General features: G+C 37.3%; 1 protein-coding gene across 5 annotated transcripts in view; it reads right to left on the reverse strand.

Moving 5' to 3' along the window:
- The window catches only part of LOC131050453 (riboflavin biosynthesis protein PYRR, chloroplastic), a 101,436-nt gene extending 80,217 nt beyond the window's left edge, over positions 1-21,219 (reverse strand). For 3 of the 5 annotated variants that reach the window (XM_059220780.1, XM_059220788.1, XM_059220784.1), the window contains exons 1-2: positions 20,784-21,219; positions 14,232-14,362 (exon numbers count right to left, since the gene is read on the reverse strand). In XM_059220780.1, the coding sequence (XP_059076763.1) occupies positions 14,232-14,362; positions 20,784-21,099 (447 nt within the window). In that variant the 5' untranslated portion in view covers positions 21,100-21,219. The remainder of the gene's footprint in view (positions 1-14,231; positions 14,363-20,783) is intronic. The other 2 variants (XM_059220776.1, XM_059220792.1) reach the window with 2 other exon arrangements.
- Between the last annotated feature and the right edge of the window lie 845 nt (positions 21,220-22,064).

Consider the following 22,064-nt stretch of genomic DNA (forward strand, 5'->3'; position numbering starts at 1 on the left):
AACATGCAGTCTTGAAGGCTTTAACGAAAACCTTCAATACTAAATCCCTCACTTGAATATACACACCAAACAAGCATGTCTTTATTAACTCCTGCCTATTAATATAAAACATCAAAATTCATATTCAATTACACATGCTCACAAAGAATCTATGATGCTTATAATGAATGCTTAATCAATATTATCATATGAATATTTGAAATTTCTTATTTTTTATAACTTCCCTTATTTTTTAATAGCCATCACCTACAACAATCCCCTAGAAAATGGAAAAACAAAACTATACCAAAAACACATCCCCCTATCCCTTACTGTCCCCATCCCAGAAACTTAGGGGAGTATTAGGTTTTAATCAAATATTTTACACAGTAATTTACATCTTTATAGTGCTAATATTCTCCACATCTTTGGGCTCCACCTGAAAATGCAAGGTCTGCATTTTGTATGTATTTTCAACAGATCTCAAACATGAATAAAAATAACATTGCTTCAATCCAAATTCAAGTAAATACTAAGCAAAACATGTCTAAAAGAAAAATTTATGAGTCATCAAACATAAAAGGAATTATTTTTACAACAGATGTAGATAAATGACAAAGTCAGATTTACTTTTGAGCTTGATCAAGCGATCAAAACGTAGAAATATAAAATTAATTAATATATAAGGTAAATGAATAGAAATCCTCCAGTACGCTTTCAAAGGGAGCCTCATGTGCCAAATTGATGTTTGGCTTGGCCATGGTGTTGTGACGTTTTCACACATCACCCCATTGAAAATGGGGACCCTCACTTTTTCTGCTTTCTAGGATAGTGGTAGAGCCTTTTGCTATTAGCCTTTTGTTTGAAGAAATGCACTTTCTCAGGTGGCTAGGCAATTGTACGGTTATTTCTCTCTCCTTAGGCTGGAATGAGGTTGGATTACTTTAATGGCTTAGGAGATAAATGATTTTTCATCATCTTTGAAGTGGCAAAAATCTAAGATGAAATGTCGATTCGAGCATAGAAGGTGAGGAAGGTTAGTTAAGCAAAATTTGACTAAGTATGGGAAAATTTCCTTTGCTCCCTGGTAGGAGCGAATTCGCTCCCCTTGCCTTCTAGGAAGTCTAAGGCACCCTTTGATCATCATATACTGCCTTTTGTCAAGCAATGAATTCAATTTTCGATCAGCAATCTCAAAATTTGACTAAGTATGTGCAACTTCACTCACTTCCTTTGCCAATGGAAGGGAGAGAATTTGCTTCCTTTGCCAATGGAAGGGAGCGATGCCACTTCCATTGCCAATGGAAGAGAGCGACATGACTTCTCTTGCATACTTGAAGGTGATTTAGTGAACTCGAATGAATGGAAAACAAAGTCTTAAGCATTTCTAATGCTTCACCTTGCATGGAATCTCACCTTTGCTCATTGAAAGGATCAAATTGATGGAATGATGTTGAAGGTTTGAACCTTTGCTAACTTCCTTTGCCAATGGAAGGGAGCGAAGTAACTTCCTTTGCCAATGGAAGGGAGCGAACTGACTTCCTTTGCCATTGGAAGGAAGCAAACTCACTTCCTTTGCCAATGGAAAGGAGCGACCTCCCCTATAAATGCACCTATCAGATTTGCAACACAAAAAATCAGAGATCATATCAAATTAAGAGGGTGTGTAAAAGTTATATATCATGTGTTTGATACCATATTTGTTTTGTTTTGTAGATGTGAGAGGATGATGATGCAAATTGCAAAGCAACACCTTGAAAAAATAAGAGAAGGAGGATTGCAAGGCCCACACCACCATGAAACTTCAAGGGGAAAACTTCATCGGCAAGCTCAAGGGTATCAAGGAAGGTGACTACACAAGACGGATTTCGAGATATTCAGAACTTTCATGAAGAGGTCAAAGGGGTGTAAAGGAGAGAGCATGCAATTATCCCAAGACAAGATAAGCAAGCAAAGATGGAGGAATGACTTGACCATAACGATGCTTCCCATCATCATCACCACATTTAGCGAGCTTGAGATGTTGAGTATCAAGAGATATTGCTCAACATTCCTTTATGATAATCTATTAAGTCTGCAAGCAGACTGAGGTGTCATCCTAGTCATCATTCCACCAATCGGAGGGTTCTACATCAGCATGTCCAAATTCAATGAACCAAGCTCATCCATGGGGCCGCAAAATCCAATGTACCTACCCCCACTATCTATTAGTCAAATATTCAAGAGAAGACGTGTGTCCAAATATTGTAATTATTTCATTGGCTAAGAAGAGTTTGTTGTAACAACCCTAATTAAGGTTTTCATCTTGTAATCTCGGTCATTGATCCCAAATCGATTTGAGCCTTTGAATTATAATGAGCTCTCTATATAAGGCTCAAACTTCTCATTTGTAAAGGTTAACAGTTAATGGTTAATAGAAAATATGAGGTTAATAGTAGTTAGAAGTTCGATTAGAATAGGAGGAGGAATTGTTGCTAAGACTTGCAAATGGAGATACTCTTTTCATTGAAGTCATCGTAAAAAGTGTTATTTCAACAAGTCACATGGTTTCTACTTCTCATTTGCTTTCATATTGATTAGATTGAATGGAGGAATTTGTTGAATGCATTTGTGTGGAATCCATTTAGTCCATACCACTAGCCTCTTGCTGATTGTAAGTGTGCCTTGCATGGTCAATTGGAATTATATGAGCTTAACTTCAATTGTTATACGTCCATTGTTTATGCATTAACTTAAATGGTAATCAATGTTTGATGGCAATGATTTGAACATCTTTGAATTATACCTTAGATGATTGCACTGAGCTTGTGTCAGATTGTTCAATTTGATGGTTTGACCTTGCCCAGTAGGATTCCATCGAATCATTCACCCTTTTCTTGGATTCTAGGCCTTATAATAGAAGAAAAACCCTTTCCCTTTTGTCCTTTTTTTTCCAATTCAAGTTAGTTTAGGAAAGAAAGCATCACAAGATTGCAATATCAGATGATCAAGTTCCAGTATTATTCAAGCATTCATGTACAACGTAAGTCCCCTTGTGATACCAAAAAATCACAACGACCAACCGTGCTTATCCACACATCGTGACCTAACATTAGGAACCTTGGAGTCTTCCAATTGATCACATAGCTCAGCATTTGGAAAGATTTTGATCAAGCGAGGATAAGATACTTTTGGGTATTTTATTTTGTGTTTGATTGTGCCTAAAAAACACATCAACACATGGCCTAAAAACTAAGCATTACTTTTTAAAATTGTGTGGAAGTCCCATGTACTCTTTCATTCATTGCTCCGTACATATGTTGGTGGCTTGAACCTTTAGGTTTATTTTTAAGTCAAGATAATTGTTATTATAAATCGATATTTACAATAAAGACAAAAGGCTCTATTTATAATAAATTACAAGATGATGTTTCTAAACAAAACAATTGTGAACTAAAGCCAGAATTAGAAACTGAAAAAACTACATAGAAGGCTGCCCCCTTCTCTTTAGAATGCTCTGTGACATGAGCCTACTGCTGAGACCCTCCCTAGTTCTGTAGAACTTTTGGAGATGACCAAGATATAACCACAATCCTTCCAACATGTGTTGGGTAACAAAGCTGTCCCTCCCTTTATCCAAAGACCCGAAGATCAAGTTCTCAAACTGAAACCACTATTTTGAGGAAAAATTGCCAAACCCTCCACTGCTTCAAAAAAAAAGCCATGATTTTGTTCAAAAAATCATCAAAAACTTTTGCAAATGAACACCACTAGGGGTGACCCAAAACAGTTGCAAGAAACCACAATTTTTGTGGAAAAATCGACAAACCCTTCCATGACTTTTTTGGAAAAAATCAAAAAACCCAGACACCATTTTTAGGAGAATATTAAAAAAACATAGACAATTTTTGAGGAGAAAATCGAAAAAACCCAGCAATAATATTTTTTCAAGAAAAAATTATAAAACCCCAAAAAAAAAATTTACAAAAAAATTATTAAACCCAACGGAAACCTCACAATTTTCTAAGAAACCCACAAACAGGTTGGGAAACCACCACACGAAATGATACAGTCATCACGCGAAGAGAAGAAAACAGTTGTCGTCGCACAAAAGAGGTGAAAAACATAGACCCGTCAAGCAAGAAAGAAACCAGATCGCAAGCCCTAAATGTGGTAGTCATGCACAGAAACAAGCCTCGAAAACAAAACGCCATCACAAAAAAGAGCAGGTCGCGCGAGAAGAAATCCGTGAAAAGACGTTGAAGCCAAGTGGGATAAAGGTAGAAAATCTTCGCGTTCGTCACCATCGCAAGTAAAGAAAAAACACAAGCCCGCAAAAAGAAGCCCACGTGGACTGAGAAGATTAAACACCACCCGATAAACATATGTTCATAACATGCACAGAAATAGAACTAGACCTATCAGCAATTGTAACCCCAGACGTTGAGTATAAACCCAACGTAAAACCTTTTTGTCGTGGAAATAGAACAACCCTCAATGTTTGCAAAGAAAAACACCACGAACCCTCACGATGCTAATCTAAAAAAATTGCTCTAATGATTTTCTCATAAAAAAAAAAATTGATTAAAAATTTCTAGAAAAAAATTCCAATAAAGAGGCCACAAAGTTTTAAAAAAAATTCACCAAAACTTGAAAAACCTCATTGACCCACTCCGATACCATGTTATTATAAATCAATATTTACAATAAAGATGAAAGGCTTAATACAGATGCAAAAGCATATGGATTTCAAAGAATCGATGTTGTTCAATTAATCGAGGAGACAAAGCTCCTTTAAATAGAGTTACAAAGATGATGTTTCTAAAAGAAACAATCATTAACTAGAGGCTAAATTAGAAACAACTTAAATGACAATTAATAACACAAAGAGAAAGATATTATTCTAATACCCTCCCTTAATGGTCATCGTTCTAACTACCAAGAGAAATAACAGAGAAGGTTGCCCCCTTCTTCTCAGAACACACTACAACAAAAGACAAGAGCCTACCACTAACTCTGCCACTTGAGATGAGTCTGTCACCAACCCTCCCAAAAACTGGAGAACTTCTGGAGATACCCAAAACAACACCAACCGTCCAACCTGATGTTGGAGAATTGTTCCTCCCTATAACTAGAGACACACCAAGAACAGTTTTCACGATTTTGAGGAAAAAATCGGCAACCCCTCCAAACTATTGCAGATGAGCAAGATGCTCGAAAATAGACTGCAAACAAGAGACTAGTGCAAATGTTCACACAACAACTCCAGGTGCGACTAAAAACAGACTGCAGCAAAGTACAATTTTTGAGGAAAAAATCATAAACCCTCCCATGATTTTTTTTTACAGGGACAAAAAATATTTAAAAACCCAGAGACTTTTTTAAGGGAAAAAAATATTAAAACCCATCAAAAAAAATTTCAGGTAAAAAAATATTAAAAACCGAAACAAACATTGATGCCCATAAGCCATCTTCACGCTTTTCGAGGCACGAAAAGCGAGGTACTAAGAAGATGCTAAGTGCACAAAACCTGAGGTACGAGGTTCAATGTACTGAGACAAGTCCAGGCACAAATTCCAATGCAAAAAATAGAGGCAGATACAAATACAGACTTCAAAAAACAGATGAAGTACAGCTGGCACAGGTTTCGAGAAAATTTTACAGCTGACCCAAAAAAATCCAAAGACAACCTAGAAAGAATCTGAAATCAGAATTGAAATCCACTGGCACGAAATTTGAGGCACGGAAAACGATGCACCCACAAAATTCTGAAAACAACCCAATTGAGATCTTGAAAAACCACCAAGAATCTGCAATCAGAAAAAAAAATTGACATGATCTGAAGGGTAAAAACCCTAATCGAAAATGCAAATTTCCGTCCAAAAATGGCAAAAAAAAAATTTGCGAGTAGAAAAAATCGCATCACGCACAGAGGATTAATGGCATCGCGAGACGAAGGTCTGGTTAAAAATAAATCCGCCACAAAAAACACGAAGAACAATAGAAAAAACCGCCTGAAAGAAAACCCTTTAGAAAAAAAAAATTGAATTTCGAATTCTGAAAAAATCACAGGCCCTAGATTTGTTTTTTCAGTGATGAAAAAAATGAAATTTTTTAGAAAAAACAAAATTTTTCTTTCTGCTCCGATACCATAATACACAAGTAATTAGTAAAAAATTGAATGTGATATTAACAATGAGCAAACGCTCAATAAATAGGATTACAAAGAATTACAAGAAGGCGAGTTTCTAAACAAAAACTACCAATAAGATCGAGCAAGATCTTATTAAAGATATTTACACTAAGTTTACAATATTGAGCATTAATAATAAAATAATAAAGTATTATTCTAATACCCTCCCTTAATGCTCAATCTATCAACTACACCAATAGACCCCCTGAATTTTAGAAAATTTATCTGGACTGAGGGGTTTGGTGAATATATCTGCTGACTGCTCCAAGGTAGGAACATACAGCAACTGAATGGCTCCGTCTTCAACCAACTGCCAAATGTAGTGACAATGAAGTTCTATATGTTTGGTTCTTTCATGGAAGACAAGATTCTTGGCAAGTTTGAGAACTCCCTGATTGTCCGAAAACAAGGGAGTCGGACCTGCTTGAGATATTTGCATATCTCCAAGCATCTGGCGAAGCCAAACTACCTCACAAGCTGCCTTAACAGCTCCTCTATACTCTGCTTCCGTCGAAGAGAGAGCCACTACCTGCTACTTCTTACTAGTCCAGGTGACTACACCAGATCCCAAACTGAACACATATCCAGAGGTTGATTTCCTGTCATCAACTGAGCCTGCCCAATCTGAATCTGTGAACCCACTGAGTCTAGGATCATCACTCGTAGTGTAAAGAAGTCCATAATCCGAGGTGCCTTTCACATAGCGCGGGACACACTTCGCTGCTACCCAATGATCAGCCCTAGGGGCCGTCATGAAGCGTGAGATGTAGCTCACTGCGAAACTAAGGTCAGGTCTAGTGGCAGTGAGATAGATGAGACTGCCCACTAGTTGCCTGAATTGTGTTTCATCTACAAGAGGAGAATCAGACTTGGCTGACAATTTTAGACCGGTCTCCATAGGTGTGGAAGCAAGTTTGCAATCCTGCATTTGAAACCTGTCAAGCAAGCTACTGGCATACATAGACTAAGAAAGGAAGATGTTGCTATCAGTCTGCCAAACCTCAACACCCAAACAATAATGAAGAAGTCCTAAATCTGTCATATCAAAAGTGTTGCACAAATCCTGTTTGATTTCTGAAATCAAATGTGCTGAATTCCCAGTAATGATCAAGTCATCCACATAGACAACAAGAAAGAGAATATCATTACCAGAGTGTTTGATATACAGATTACTGTCTGAAGGACTACGCTGAAAGCCATGAGCAACCAAGTACTGATCAATTTTTATGTACCATGCTCAAGGAGCCTGTTTAAGTCCATAGAGTGCTTTCCGAAGTCTACACACTTGCGATTCTGAACCGGTGTTGACGAGTCTGAAATTGCATTGCTGCAAACTCCATACGGCCAACGCAGAATAGAATAGCCAACTGATTATCCTAATCTCTCTTGAGATAAGGAAGTCTCTAATGCTGTTTTCTAAGTTTGATCAGAGGAGACAACCTCAAGGTTTCTTTTGTCAGGTCTTGACTGTGGGATTTTTCAGTGGCTTGATGTGTTTATGCTGGAAACACAAGGGGACTTACGATTTGCAACAAGCTAATCTGTTGTGATTCTCGAATTACGCAATAAAGAGCAAAAGGAAAGGGTTAGGAGATCTAAAACTAACAACACGAGTATGCGGGTAGACGGATTCAACATAACCAATTCCTGCTTGGCCAGAATAGCTCACAACCTTGCAAGAACAGTGCAATCTTCAAAGGGACTTGGAAGATTTTCAGGCTGGAGACGCACAGCTAAGCACCCAATTTTGGCGCAGCTTAGACGGACATCTGCAATTGAACTAAGCACAGTCGAAGGCTCTGGTTAACCACACAAAAGGACACACTATCAGTATATCCTCAGTGGTATGAGCCTGAATCTATCAAATACCTGCACACCCAAAACAAAAAGATCTATCTAAAATACTAAAAGAAACCATGCAAACAGGATGAAAACAAGACTATTAACACCAAATCAATGTCTATATATTGATTTCATCTGCCTATTACAACAATTTCTGCAGCATCTCTATGATACTGCTAAGATCTAACCTATTCTAACTCTAAAATCTAACTATCTAACTATCTAACAAAAGTCTCCAACTATCTAACCCTTTACAAAAGAAAGGCCTCTACCTTTTATAGTTTTACAATTTTGAATCAGAGGCCAGGATGGACTGCATCCAAGGGTCCTGATCTGCCTTCTAGAAGCTGACAGCTTTAACCCATGCCGAATTAATTCTCAGTTATCCAACCAGCAACTATCTCAACTACCTGCCACCATTTGGCTTTAATTCAGGTCTATCCAATCTTCTTGGTGGTTGGGAATAGTTATCCACAAAAATATCTTGTGCGGGACCCATAGGCAGTTTACAATAAAGCAGTTTCAGTTTTAAAACTGAATTTCTGGACTTAAATCCAACTGTGTGCCTTTTCTCGAGAAGGCATAAACTTTGCAGCATTTAGAGTGTTCTTTGGTCTTTGGTCCCGATGGTGGACTTTATCTTTGTTCAGCGGCACGGTTCCCAATGTTTGGTTGCTCTCGCGCTGTTGCATCTTTTCCTTTCCAGTCTTCAGCGCCTGGCCTTAATTGTGATCCTTCTTCGATTTGCGTTTGAGGCCTTCTCATGGTTCTCCAATGACGTCCTGCGACCTGCGAACGATCAATTTCATTTCATTAAATCAATTTGAAAAATTAAATAATTTAATTTAACAAACATTAAATTTAATTACGACGTCTGGCTTGAGAAGCTCTTTGTGAGATGTATCTTGAAAATGCTTCTCCTTTCTGTTCAAATGTGAAATCTGATCCTTGGTTGATTTGCTTCTGCGTGATTTTACCTTTGGAGTCTTGGGCGTTTTGAATGGATTTATGGCGTTTTGAAAACTTCTTATAGCGCGATTCTGGAGGTTTGAAGAGCTCTTGCAAATTTTTTAAAAAATCCTAACACATGCTTTTCTGGTTTTCGAAGCCTGGGAAGGGTTTATCAACTTCGAATTCCCTATATTGCTTCTTCGCGTTGCAGTTTTTGAAGTTTATGGCGAATTTCGGAGCATTGGCGCTATTCTACAAATTTCAAATTGCATTTTCTAAAACCCTAGGGACGAACTTCGGATGCCTTGGCATATTTTTGCGATTTTGAAAGAACTTCGAAGCATTCACGCCCTTTTGCAAATTTATAACAAACTTTGGACCACTGGGCATGTTTGGAACTTTGCGATTTTTAACCCCCTGGCGAATTTCGGATCGCTTGGGGTTTTTTGCGAACTAGAGATATTTTCGGAGCATTGGGAGTTTATTCCAACTGAAGGGTAATTTTCGGACCTTTGAACACCTCTGCAAATTCAGAGTTCCAAGGCGTTTTTGAAAATCGAAAAAAACTTCGGACCACTATGGCTATTCTTGCAAATTCGACGAATTTCGAACCTTTAGCGTTTTTTGGCAAACTGGGAGTATTTTCGGAGCTAAACGCGTTTTGGCAAATTCGGAGCTCTTGAACATTTTTGAAATTTCGCCAAAATTTCAAATTTCGGAGCTAGGGTCCGAAATTGAGGTTTTAAGTGAATTTCGAACCTAAAGGCACTTTTTGCAACATTTCACTTTTTTAACTTTTTGCCCCAGGGTCCGAAATTGGGCAACTTAAGTGAAATTCAGACCTAAAGCACCTTTTGGCAACTTAAGTGAATTTTCGGACCTTAAGGCACTTTTGGCAACTTTTTCACTTTTTTAACTTTTTGCCCCAGGGCCCTAAATTGGGCAACTTAGTTAAATTCGGACCTAAAGCACCTTTTGGCAACTTAAGTGAATTTTCGGACCTTAAGGCACTTTTGGCAACTTTTTCACCTTTTTAACTTTTTGCCCCAGGGTCCGAAATTGGGCAACTTAAGTGAAATTCGGACCTAAAGCACCTTTTGGCAACTTAAGTGAATTTTCGGACCTTAAGGCACTTTTGGCAACTTTTTCACTTTTTTAACTTTTTGCCCCAGGGTCCGAAATTGGGCATTTTAGCGATTTTAAATGTTTTTCGCAAGAAGTGCAAGCTTGGGCACTTGGGCAAGTTTGTCAAGATCTCGCCGAAGGATCATTTTATGGAATATAACATTTAAGTATAAGTGACATTTAAGATATAAAGGAAATGTCACTTATACTTTAAGTTATATAAGTGACATTTTATGGAATATAACATTTAAGTATAAGTGACATTTAAGATATAAAGGAAATGTCACTTATACTTTAAGTTATATTCCATATATACTTTCAGGATGTTTGAGAGTGGTTTTGGCCCTCCAGGAGTTATATTGCAAATTCTAGTTTTTGGAGGATTCCTCAGTTTTTCAGAGTTAGCCAAATTTCAGGGTCAAGAAATTCCAGACTTAGCCAAATTTCAGGGTCAAGAAATTCCAGACAGCCAAATTTCAGGGCATTTGAAGATCAAGACGACATTTCAGACTCCATCACTCACCAACTTGATCCTTCATATCCCCTTCCTCTTCCGCAAAGATAGAAAGGCACAAACCGGGGGGTCCCTGTCCAAGACAGGGATGGGTGTGCGATTCGCACAACAACCGGCAACCTTGATACCAGGAGGCTGCGTCATGTAGACTTCTTCCTGCAATTCACCATTGAGGAAGGCACTCTTCACGTCCATCTGATGGACTTTCCAGCCATACTGAGCTGCAATGGCGAGAAGAAGACGAATAGTACTCATCTTGGCAGTAGGAGCTAAAGTCTCCTCATAGTCAATGCCTTCTCGCTGTGTGAATCCTCGAGCAACTAATCTGGCCTTATATTTATCTAAGGTACCATCTGCATGATACTTGACCTTATATACCCATTTACAACTAATGGGTTTCTTCCCTGGAGGAAGATTTAAAAGAACCCAGGTGTGATTCTTCTGAAGACTTTGGAACTCAGCATCCATTGCATGTTCCCACTCTGGAATCCCTTTGGCCTCTGCATATGTTTGAGGCTCATAGATACTGTGGATGTTAGCCATAAGAGAAAAATTAACTATGTTTTGTTGTTTGCCCTTATTTCTGGAAGTTCTACCCTCAATGAGCTCATCAGGACGAAGAGCACTGATGGTCTTAGCCCACCATTTAGGCCAAAGAGTAGATGTGCCAACATCAAGAGCAAGAGGAATAACTGGAAGAGGAAGCGGATCAGGATCAGGAGTAGGAGGAAGATTAGCATCTTCTGAAGGAAACTCAGGTAGTGCATCATCAAATACAGAATCTGCATCATCCCTCCCATCAGGTGAACCGAATGGAAGACGGATACCTAAGTCAGAAGCCTTCAAAGGTTGATCCTCAGAATGCTACTGAGACGAGGAAAGTTGAAATGGTCCTCGTTCTTCATCAAAGACAACATCACGACTGAAGATAAGACGATCAGAGTCTACATTAATCAGTCGGTAAGCCTTATGGTTGTCACTGTACCCTGTAAACATGAGCTTCTGACTCTTGGAATCCAACTTAGTGCGCTTGGCATCAGGAATCCACACATAAGCTAAAGAGCCAAAAAATTTCAAATGGCTGATCCTAGGTTTGCAACCAGACCATGCTTCCTCAGGAGTCTTATTTTTAACAGCATGAGTGGGTGACCTATTAAGAAGATAGACTGTTGTGAACACTGCTTCTACCCAATATTTCTTATGAACGTTTCTACGTTCCATCATAGACCTAGCCATTTCTATAATGGTGCGGTTACGACGTTCTACAACGTCGTTTTGCTGAGGGGTGTATGGTGTGGTTAACTGACGTTTTATGCCATGTGTATCACAGAAAGTAGAGAAAGCAGAAGAACAAAACTCCCCCCCATTATCAAACCTAAGAGTAATAATAGAAGAACTAGACTCTTTTTCTACTAAGGCCTTAAATTTCTGAAATACAGTAAACACATTTGATTTTTGCTTAAGGAAATACACCCACATTTTACGACTGAAACCATCAACAAAAAGCAAGAAATACCTACACCCAGTAACAGAATTAGTATTCATAGGACCACATACATCAGCGTGGACCAGCTGCAGTACCTTAGAGGCTCGCCATGAGTCACCATCCTAAAACGGTGTCCAGTGTTGCTTCCCAGCCTGGCAAGCTTCACAAATGCGATGATTCTGAGTCTGAATATCAGGGAGACCATGTACTAAGTCTTCCCAAACAAGCTGTGCAAGATAATGAATGTTCAGGTGACCATATCACTGATGCCAGAGACTGCTGATAGATGAAGATTTAGCTGCGAAGGCATGTTCAAGAGAATTGCCAATATCCACAAGTCTATATAGACCATGATCCTCAATGCCCACAGCTATAGTAGTGCTAGAAGCACGATCGACAATCGAGCACTTATGTGTACTGAAAACGACATCCAGCTGAGGAGAATGCCGCATAATCTGACTAACAGAAAGGAGGTTAAGTTCCATACCAAGAACATAGTACACATTGAGGAATATGAGATTCCTCCCTCCAGACTATATCTGAACGCTGCCCTTGCTGACAACAGTGTACTCTTCACCACCTCCAAAAATAATTGAATCAGTGTAGGGGGAGAACTCAACAAACCAGTCACGCCTATGAGTGAAAGGATGAGAAGCACCAGAATCAATGTACCAGGCAAAAGACTTCACATGATCTACAGGTCTTTTAGCCATGAAGGCATAAAAGGCAGACTCTTTCTGCTCTCTGTGCTCAGCAACATTGGCTTTAGGCTGAGACCCTCCCTGCTTTCGCTGCTCGGAAGCCAATCTGGTACGGCAATCTTTGATCATATGACCAAATTTGTGACAGTAATTGCATTGAACCTTCTTTTTCTTGAAACCATCCTGAGACTGAGAAGAGCCCTTCTGCTGAAAGGACTAGGATGACTGGGATTTGCCTTTATCCTTGTGAAAGGATTTCGCAACAAAGGCATGTTCTGAGGAGGCTGAAGTAGCACCGCTACCAAACTATTGTTTCCAACGATCCTACTACATAAGTTTGGTGCATAGCTCTGGAAATTTCAGATCAACATTAGTATAAGTAATGTTGAGAGTCTCTATAAAGTGCTCATGCGATTTTGGTAGACTTTTCAGAGTAATGACTACCATATCCTCTTCCTCCATTTGCCGGCCAATAGCTTCGAGCTGATCTCGAATGTCCTTAATCTTTGTAAGATGCTCCTGTAAGGACATGCGTTCATCCATCATAATGGAGAACAGTTGATTCTTCAGAAAAAAGGCTCGACTCTTGTCGGATGTCTCATGCAACTCCTTCAGATGCTTCCAGATTTCTGCAGCTGACTTGTCGGAAGGAATCTGAGGTAGTTGGTCATCTATAACAGAGAGCTTGAGAAGCATAACAGCTTCTCGATTGCGGTCATCAAACTTGTCCTGGTCAACTCCAGGTGTTTGAGGACGGGACTCCGTGCCCAGAACAAGATTATCCAGGCAGCGATATTCAAAAATAGTCAGCATGCGCTGCTTCCAGGTGTTATAATTTTTCCCATTAAATCGCTGACTGCCTTCCAACATCAAGTTGGTCAATGACGCCATCTTGCACGTTTCCCAATGCACGGAAAACGAAAAAACTGAGAAGAGGTACTGGCACTGAATTCAAAAAATCGAAAATTTTTCTTTTTGCTCTGATACCATAATACAGATGCAAAAGCATATGGATTTCAAAGAATCAATGTTGTTCAATTAATCAAGGAGACAAAGCTCCTTTAAATAGAGTTACAAAGATGATTTTTCTAAAAGAAACAATCATTAACTAGAGGCGAAATTAGAAACAACTTAAATGACCATTAATAACACAAAGAGAAAGATATTATTCTAATAAGGCTCTATTTATAACAAATTACAAGACGATGTTTCTAAACGAAACAATCGTGAACTGAAGCCAAAATTAGAAACTAACTAAACAAACTAAGATGAACATTATAGAATCATTTACAATATTATTTTAATAGTAATATTGCAAAATGTGCTTTCTTATAGAACCTTGCATATTTACAAATTATAAAACTGCTGTAAGCACATAAAGTAATAGAAAAACTCCAAAACATGGAAAAAGAAAATAAATTGAGACTTAGGATTTCATCAAAAATTATACATTTTCATTACCTGAATATTTTTGTTTTGCAAATCTTCTCCAAGCACATCCACTTCTATTCTTGCGTCTCTTAGAGCTTTGATTGCCTTTCCTCTAAAATGTTTCAAGGGATGTCGAAGCCCAACAACTACTTTTGAAACTCCTGCCTGAAAACCAACTAATCAGTCCTTATGAACAATAGACAAAATAGAACATTATTCAGTATACATTCATCTATTAAGTAAAAGTTCAAATTAGATCTTCTTTCCAAAATTAGTCACTAGAACTGCATATCGATTCTTATCAACATGTCTTCAAATTATACAAAATTCCAGTTCAATTTTATGTGAACTAGTCTTTTCTGAGAAAGAAAATTTGACAACAAATGAAATATTGAAATTCATATGACAACCTCAGTTCCAAGACCCTCTTTAGGAAAATTTAAACTCAAATACACTTTAATTTTTAACATGAAACTCTCAAATTTTATATTTGAAAATAATGAATCAATATTAGAAAGCCATGTTTAAGTCATAAACTATAACCCGCGCTGCCAAATTCTCCAATTAGTTAAAATTTGGTTTTATCCCAAAGTTGTCCCGATTTTTATTTTTTTTATATTAAATATGGAGGAAACAAGTTACAATATACGCGATAAAGTATAAACTAGACCCTTAGGTCACTTTAGCAGGCTTGGAAGCCAAGATCTCAGAGCTGATCAGAGAAAATAATGTTTACTATCTCCTATATAATGCGTTGTTCAATCCATAATACAAAAGGACCTATATAATAGATTACTTAACCCATAATACAAAAAAAATTACAAGAATGAATTAGACTCGATTTTAATTTTTACAAAGAGGAAATTCACAATTAGATTTTTAGAAAGGTTTTTCCCCAGTTTTTGCCCTTAAATTAAATTGCCATTCATGATTTTGGTAGCACTAAATTAAAAATAAACCTTTCAAGAGAAACAAATACAGATGGTTTACCATCAGAGAAATAAATGCAAACTATTTATCTTACACAAACAACGGTTAGCACATATTCAATTTTCCTGCTATGTAACCTAATATACCCCAAGTCGAAAAAAGATATGGTACTACAGAGAAATGTATCTGCTAAAAAATGCACGCAGTTAACAAACTTTACCCAAGGATAGGTTGTCCATCCATCTACCCTGTGCCAAGGGGTCGAGTTATCTTGGTTGGATGCTCCACGCCCTTGGGCTTAGTTGTGGCGAATTCCAAGCGCCTTATTGTGCTTCTTCTCCAACCCCTATTATGGCTGATTATGGGAAAAGGAACTATCGATGCTTGCTTTCTGAAGTTCAAAGGGCTATTACACAATTTATAGATAATTATTAATATATATGCATTTATATGTGGTTAAATCCCTAACCCTTATAGAAATAATTGGTCTTATGAATTATATTCCAAATGTTGTCTAACATGATTGTAAGACCTAAACCATAATCTATCTTGCTAAAGACATTTTAATTGGTAAAGTTATAATGATTTTGGGGCAAGATCTAGGATTGTCCCAAAAGGGGACATTACATACCCTACTCTCTTTGGTTTCAGTCATTGATGTCAAAGGGGGAGTAGTAAGTCAGGGGAGCAACATTGTTTTAGAGTTGTTTTGGTTTCAGGTTGGGTTGCCATCAATGATAAAGGAGGAGATTGTTACACATTTTGTCATTGTTGTCAAAGGATGATGATCAAGGTTGTCTAGCTCTTTGAGCTGCTTGGTTGATGAGCTACTTGGTTGCTTGGTTGAGCTACTTGGTTACTTGCTTAAGCTAGTTGGTTGTTTGGTTGAGCTGCTTGGTTGCTTGGTTGAGCTACTTGGTTACTTGCTTAAGCTAGTTGATTGATTGTTTGGTTGAGCTAATTGGTTGCTTGGTTGAGCTACTTGGCTATGTGTTTGAGCTACTTAGATGTCAATTTGAGCTGGCTGTTTGTCCACATCACCTGCCTGCTTGTCTACTCCTGAGTGACACATCACCCATGAACATTTATTAATGCAATGGCCTAATTTTAATGTTGAATCAAGCAGTCTTAAAGTTTAGTCAGTACATGTTATAGTTGTTGTGGCTTAATTCTTCCTATGCGATGAATGCTAAATAAAGGTTGGGCGGCTCATTTAAATTTCTAACTTATAAAGTCTTTGCAGCTTATTAACAAAACTGACGCATTTATCAGAAATTAGTTTAGGGGCTTAAAAAAGGATATTCTTCAGCAAACATAGGATGAAGTCAAGTCGTGTTTTTAAAGGAGTCATGATTCTTTTTGAGCATTTTTTTGAAAAACACCAACCTTTATTCGCTGAAAAACATATCAACAGGATTTTCTTTTATCAGCGTAGTGGACTGTGAGACTTCTGACACAGCAGTCTTCATGATTTCCTTGTTTTGGCATTGATGTTTGTGGCATGATATATACTCGCCTTGCCTTATTCTTTGGGGATTTTTTTTGGTGTTGGGTATGCTCACTTTGCTTCAAATACATGAATCATGTGAAATGGTGAATATTAGGAGGTAAAAATTATATCTTTTTGGTCTGCTGCAAGTTTATTTTTTGATATTTTAACTAATTTGCCTTTTAAAACATTAAAATAAGATCAATATCTTCATAAAGTGCATCCATCTCTCCAAAAAGGTTCCATTATTTAAAAAAAATGTACACTCTTACTTTAATCTCGGTGCCCTAATAGTCTTTCATTTGAAATATATTAAATAACGATAAAGTTAAATATATTTAATTTGATTTTATAAAATATTAATTTATCGTTATTTAAATTTAAATCATCAAATTATACCCAATATTGAGACACCATTGCTTCCACCGACATATCTAAAAATAGAAATAGTAACAACTGACAGTGTCGATGCCAACAACTGACTTACCAAAAATAGTAAGTATGGGAGAACTCATCTGAAACCACTCTAGAAAAAGGGATTATGCTCATAATAACTGTTGGAGCTCAACTAAACCTCTGATACTGCCATCCCGCTGGATCAACTGTCTCCAAAGTTCCCTAACCCTACCAAATTAGCCTACGAGAACCCACTAGATAGGCTAATTGTCCACCATACTAAACTAGTTAGGAAGCGGTCATTACGGATAAGTACAAAAGGTCACATCAATTGCACCAAGGACGAGAACAAACGGAGCAAGATTACACACATGTTGTCAATGCCCTATCAACAAAAGTTGGAATGCGATCATGAGAAATAGAAAGTCTCAAATGTTGCATTTGCTTAGGTTCCACGTGAAAGAAGAAATAGAACTCGTGTTGGTCAAAATAATTGAAGCAACCTACCATCATTAAGTCATAAGAAGTTTAAGTGTAAAGGTGTGAAGGTGACTACTCTTAGCAATAATGGTATAAAAATGATATTAAACAACACATGAAGAAATTCCACAAAAACATATTGACAAGCAATATCACGTCCATAAGACCAAGTGGCACACCTAGAGGGCAAGGAGGTTCAACTCAGTCAACATTTGTGGGAACAATACAGTGTCCATCAATAGAACTTGTAATGTCACGATCAACCTAAGCAATGAGCTCTACAAGTTCGTACAACTGACCCCTTCTAACAAAATATTTTTAATCAAGGCCAAGATGTATATCTCCTTTTAGTGTCCCAAAACCAGCAGTAACCGCTCCTAAAAGAAATTCGACATTTAAGGGATGAGGATGAATTGTTGGGTAACAAACTTAGTCTCGCTATGGAGCAAATCATGGATATGCAAAAGAATCTTTCCAATTTAGAAAAGTTTCTTGTCAAAAGATTATGTCAATTATATTAAAAAAAATGCAACAAGCTATGCAAAAGGTCCATGAAAAACCTGCTGCTGGGAATAAAAGACCAAAGTTGATTAATCTGCAAATAGAATGCAAAGAGATACAAACAAATTTAACTTTGACAAAAGATGATAAATAAACATATATCTGAGCATGATAACCCCTTGTTATTTACAACAATCAACACCTTGTTTATCCATAGAAGATATCATTTTGCAATTTTGAAAAACACAACAAAATAATTGTTTTTAAGCTATTAAAGACACTAGTCAAAGCCTTCTCAAAGATAAACATATAATTTGAAATCTTTATGGGATAAAGATACATTTAATTATATTTAAAGGTTTTAAATTAAATTTTGATTATTTATAAAATTTTATATGGGAGCACAAGTGTAAGTTAATATCTCTTTCATTTCATCAAAATCTTTTAAGACGTGATCCTAACATTCTTCCTTAAAAATTATACTTCTAGAAGATATCAACCTTTCTTAATGATGTACTCAAAGAACATACAATCACCTTGACTGATTATGATCAACTAATTAAATTACAAACCTTTCATAAATCCAATAATTTTAATCTCAAATACACTTGAACATATTTTCTAATAACCATGCGATTCCACTAACACTAAAGAAGATTCTTAATAGATATAAATCCCCATGCCTCAATAATAACAAAGCAACTTGTCCAACATGGGTAAGGCATTTTGCCCACACAAATATAAGGCATTTGTTTTGCCGTATCGCTTGTAGTTTAATGTGGCAGAAGTGGGCATGGATTCATACAGTGTTCTAATAATCATCATGGTAAATTATGCAACAAGCAGAATCACAAAGGTTCTACTTGTTGGTGTTGACTCCAAGTTAGGATTCCTTACAAATAATTTTTAGATAGATTACCCCAACCCACTAGAAGAGAATCACTTCTTAACGTAAGCACATATGTTTATCAAATATCAAATACGTGATTTAAGGGCCCGACAATTCGAGACATAATCCCCTAAGACAAGCACCTTGTTAATGTTGCAGTTTGTTTACTAGTGATTGGAATTTCTAAGCCATTTCTCCTTGATTTGCAATATCACATTTTGTGGAAACTTGGGAAGGGATCTCTAATTAAAAATACAAAAACATGTAAAAACCAGTGTACCATAGGGACACGTCCCCACCTTTTCCCCCATTTCCAAGATGAGGATGTCCCCAAGACATGAGAATGGGACAAGGACATCCCCCCACCAAATCGCCACCGCTATTGAGACGCCTAGGAGTCTCCTATAGCCCCCACTTAGAAACTCGGCCCTAAAGTAAAAAAATGGTAAAAATTTTGTGAAAACGACATCCTTGTTTTCAAGTCAGTCTCGCTATCTTCATTAGAATATATACATGAAATATAACATTCAAGTATACTTTAAGTTATATTTCATGTATATATTGCCAGAATGTTTGAGTGTGATTTCAAATCTCTAAAAGTTATTATGTAGATTCTAGGTTTTAGAAGATTTATACATTTTCAGACTTACTCAAATTTTAGTAATCAGCAAGCTACTATCAGCATTCTCTCACTCTCTTTATCTCCTCCAAACTCTGGACCTATCTCTCTATCACTCTTCCTATATCCCCTCTCTCTACCTCTCTCTATCTCACTCTCTTCCCTCTCCCCAAGATCTAGACCTATCTCAATACAACTCTCTCATACACCCCTAGACCCCCTCTACGGGTGCTACCCTCAACCTTGTTTCGATGTTGCCCCCAAATACCCATCAAACTATAAGTCTAAGCAAGTAATAGGCCAATGATGAATCGTGATCATAAAAATCTACATAATATATATCCCTTGTTGCAAATCTCTACATATTCATAGTCAAAAGTAAAACCATAATCGAGTCCCCCGCAAGGGGCAGTGACCCTTGACCCCAAACCTCCACCCACCAATCTTATTGTTTACGCAATTATTTCCATGTTTTTTATGTTTATTAGTTTAAAACTTTAAATTTCACTTAGTATGCCAAAGTTTCATTTACAGTTCTTAAACTTATTCTTGATTTGCACTTTACTCCCAAAGTTCCAAAACTTTATCCACCATTGTTAATGTTCAAATTTCAAATTTTCAAGACAATCATTTTCATGTTTTTAATGTTTATTAGTGTAAACTTTATATAATGTAACAAAGTTTCATGTGTAGTTCGTATACATATTACTTACACATATTTATATAACTAATTTTTCAGATACTATATGTATTTACGCTACCACCTCCCTCACCACATCATCCCTGAAACCCGATCCCCGTTGGAGAACTCTGTTGAACATTGGTAAAAACCTTTAAAATATGAGAATGAAAGATTATATTTTAATGAGTCTCGCACGGCCATATATCCTCTTCCCTTCCTTGGCAAGATGCTTGTCATGCGTCTTTTAAGATTCTAGATACAAATCTATCTTTCTTCTAAAATGACCCTCTGAATTCTGCATATGAATCACTTCGTTAGCCATTGACCACACAGCAACACATATAGTTGCAAAAAGCCAAGCAATGTATAAAATTAGGTTCGTAGTTAATTCCTCCAAGTTGAATATGGAGAGATATTTTTTCATTGGTAGCTGTCCATACCTCTGATATCAGTATAATTGTGTAGCGCATTTTAATCTGGATTTATGCAAGTTTTTTAAGTTACAATTCTAGAACCATTTCTATACTAAATTTCTTGTTAATTCTTGAAATTAACAAGAATTTTGAAAAAAGAAAAAGAAAAAGGGAAAAAAAAGCCTGCCTGTATGAGAGCATTAACAGAGGTATCATCACCGTGGCAATCACCAGGCTCCAAGTTCACATAAGCTGTGCTCCCCTTGGCAAGCTCTCTGGCCTGCTCTAGCGCCTTTATTTCCGCGGCCCTCGTCCCCTGGCCATACAGAAACCCTTCTGCAACAATCTTGGAACCCCGCGCAATCACACACCCCGCATTTGGATGTGGGGCTGTATAGCCTGCTGATTTGTCTGCAATTTCTGCGGCTCTTAGCATGTGACCACTGTCTACGCTGCTGCACGTAACTATGGGCATCATATTTTTTATGCAGAAGGCCATTGTGCGGCCGAGGTGTTGGCCCCTTCCAGAATTGTGTCGGTATATTTTGGGCTCGTCGCAAATATATGGTGCTGAGAGCGAGGGAATGAGGTCTGTCGAAGCAAAGTAGTTTAAACTGCGTTTTAAATGTTTGGGATAAGATGTTTTGTTTGGAGTTATATTTTAATGATTTGAATTTTGGTTAAGCATTCAATGTCTATCCCCGTCCCCAAGCGAATGCTTTGAGAGAGAAAATAATTTCATTTTAATGTATAGGATAGGGAGAGGGTCTTATATGTGTGCATTCTAACTTTACGCTTTTCAAAATTTTATGTGGATATTTTGAATTTTTTACATGGATGAACAAGTGGGACATTAATATAAAGGAATGCCCCAATAACAAAGGGGAAATAAAAAAGTACGTACAAGAATGAATGAATGAATGCTTTTAATAACGTCTACAAGGCTAAACAACCTATGGGACCCACATGTAGCCAGCAAAGAAGAGTATGCAAAGACCAAAGAGCAATCTACTAAACCTCATTTTCCTTTTCCTTCTGCATCTTGGATCTTAAATTGTGTAACTCGATCAAGAAATATGTGACTTGTTATATTTTCTTCTTCAAATAAACTACTCAAGGTGTTTACATTTAGCATGTCAATGTAGTGGATCCAGATAACATTGTAAGATGGGCATTCCATGATATAGTGTCATTCTGTCTCCACAACCCCTTGGGTGCAATATCTACATTTTCTATCTGCCCACTCCTCTTTAGGTATCATCCATCTTCCAATTTCACACCTAAGTTGATGTGAACTAGTTTTGATTTGAGCAATTAACATTTTTGCTTTACATTTTATATCCATTCCTATGTAATTATTTTGTGTATGGTCATGTGTGGGATTGAAATGTCTAATATAATATTCATTTTTCTCTCAAGTTGTCATGTCCACATGCTTTCTCTAAACTTTCCTTGCACTTACTT

This window comes from Cryptomeria japonica, chromosome 1 (genome assembly GCF_030272615.1).
Source record: "Cryptomeria japonica chromosome 1, Sugi_1.0, whole genome shotgun sequence".
Lineage (NCBI taxonomy): Eukaryota > Viridiplantae > Streptophyta > Pinopsida > Cupressales > Cupressaceae > Cryptomeria > Cryptomeria japonica.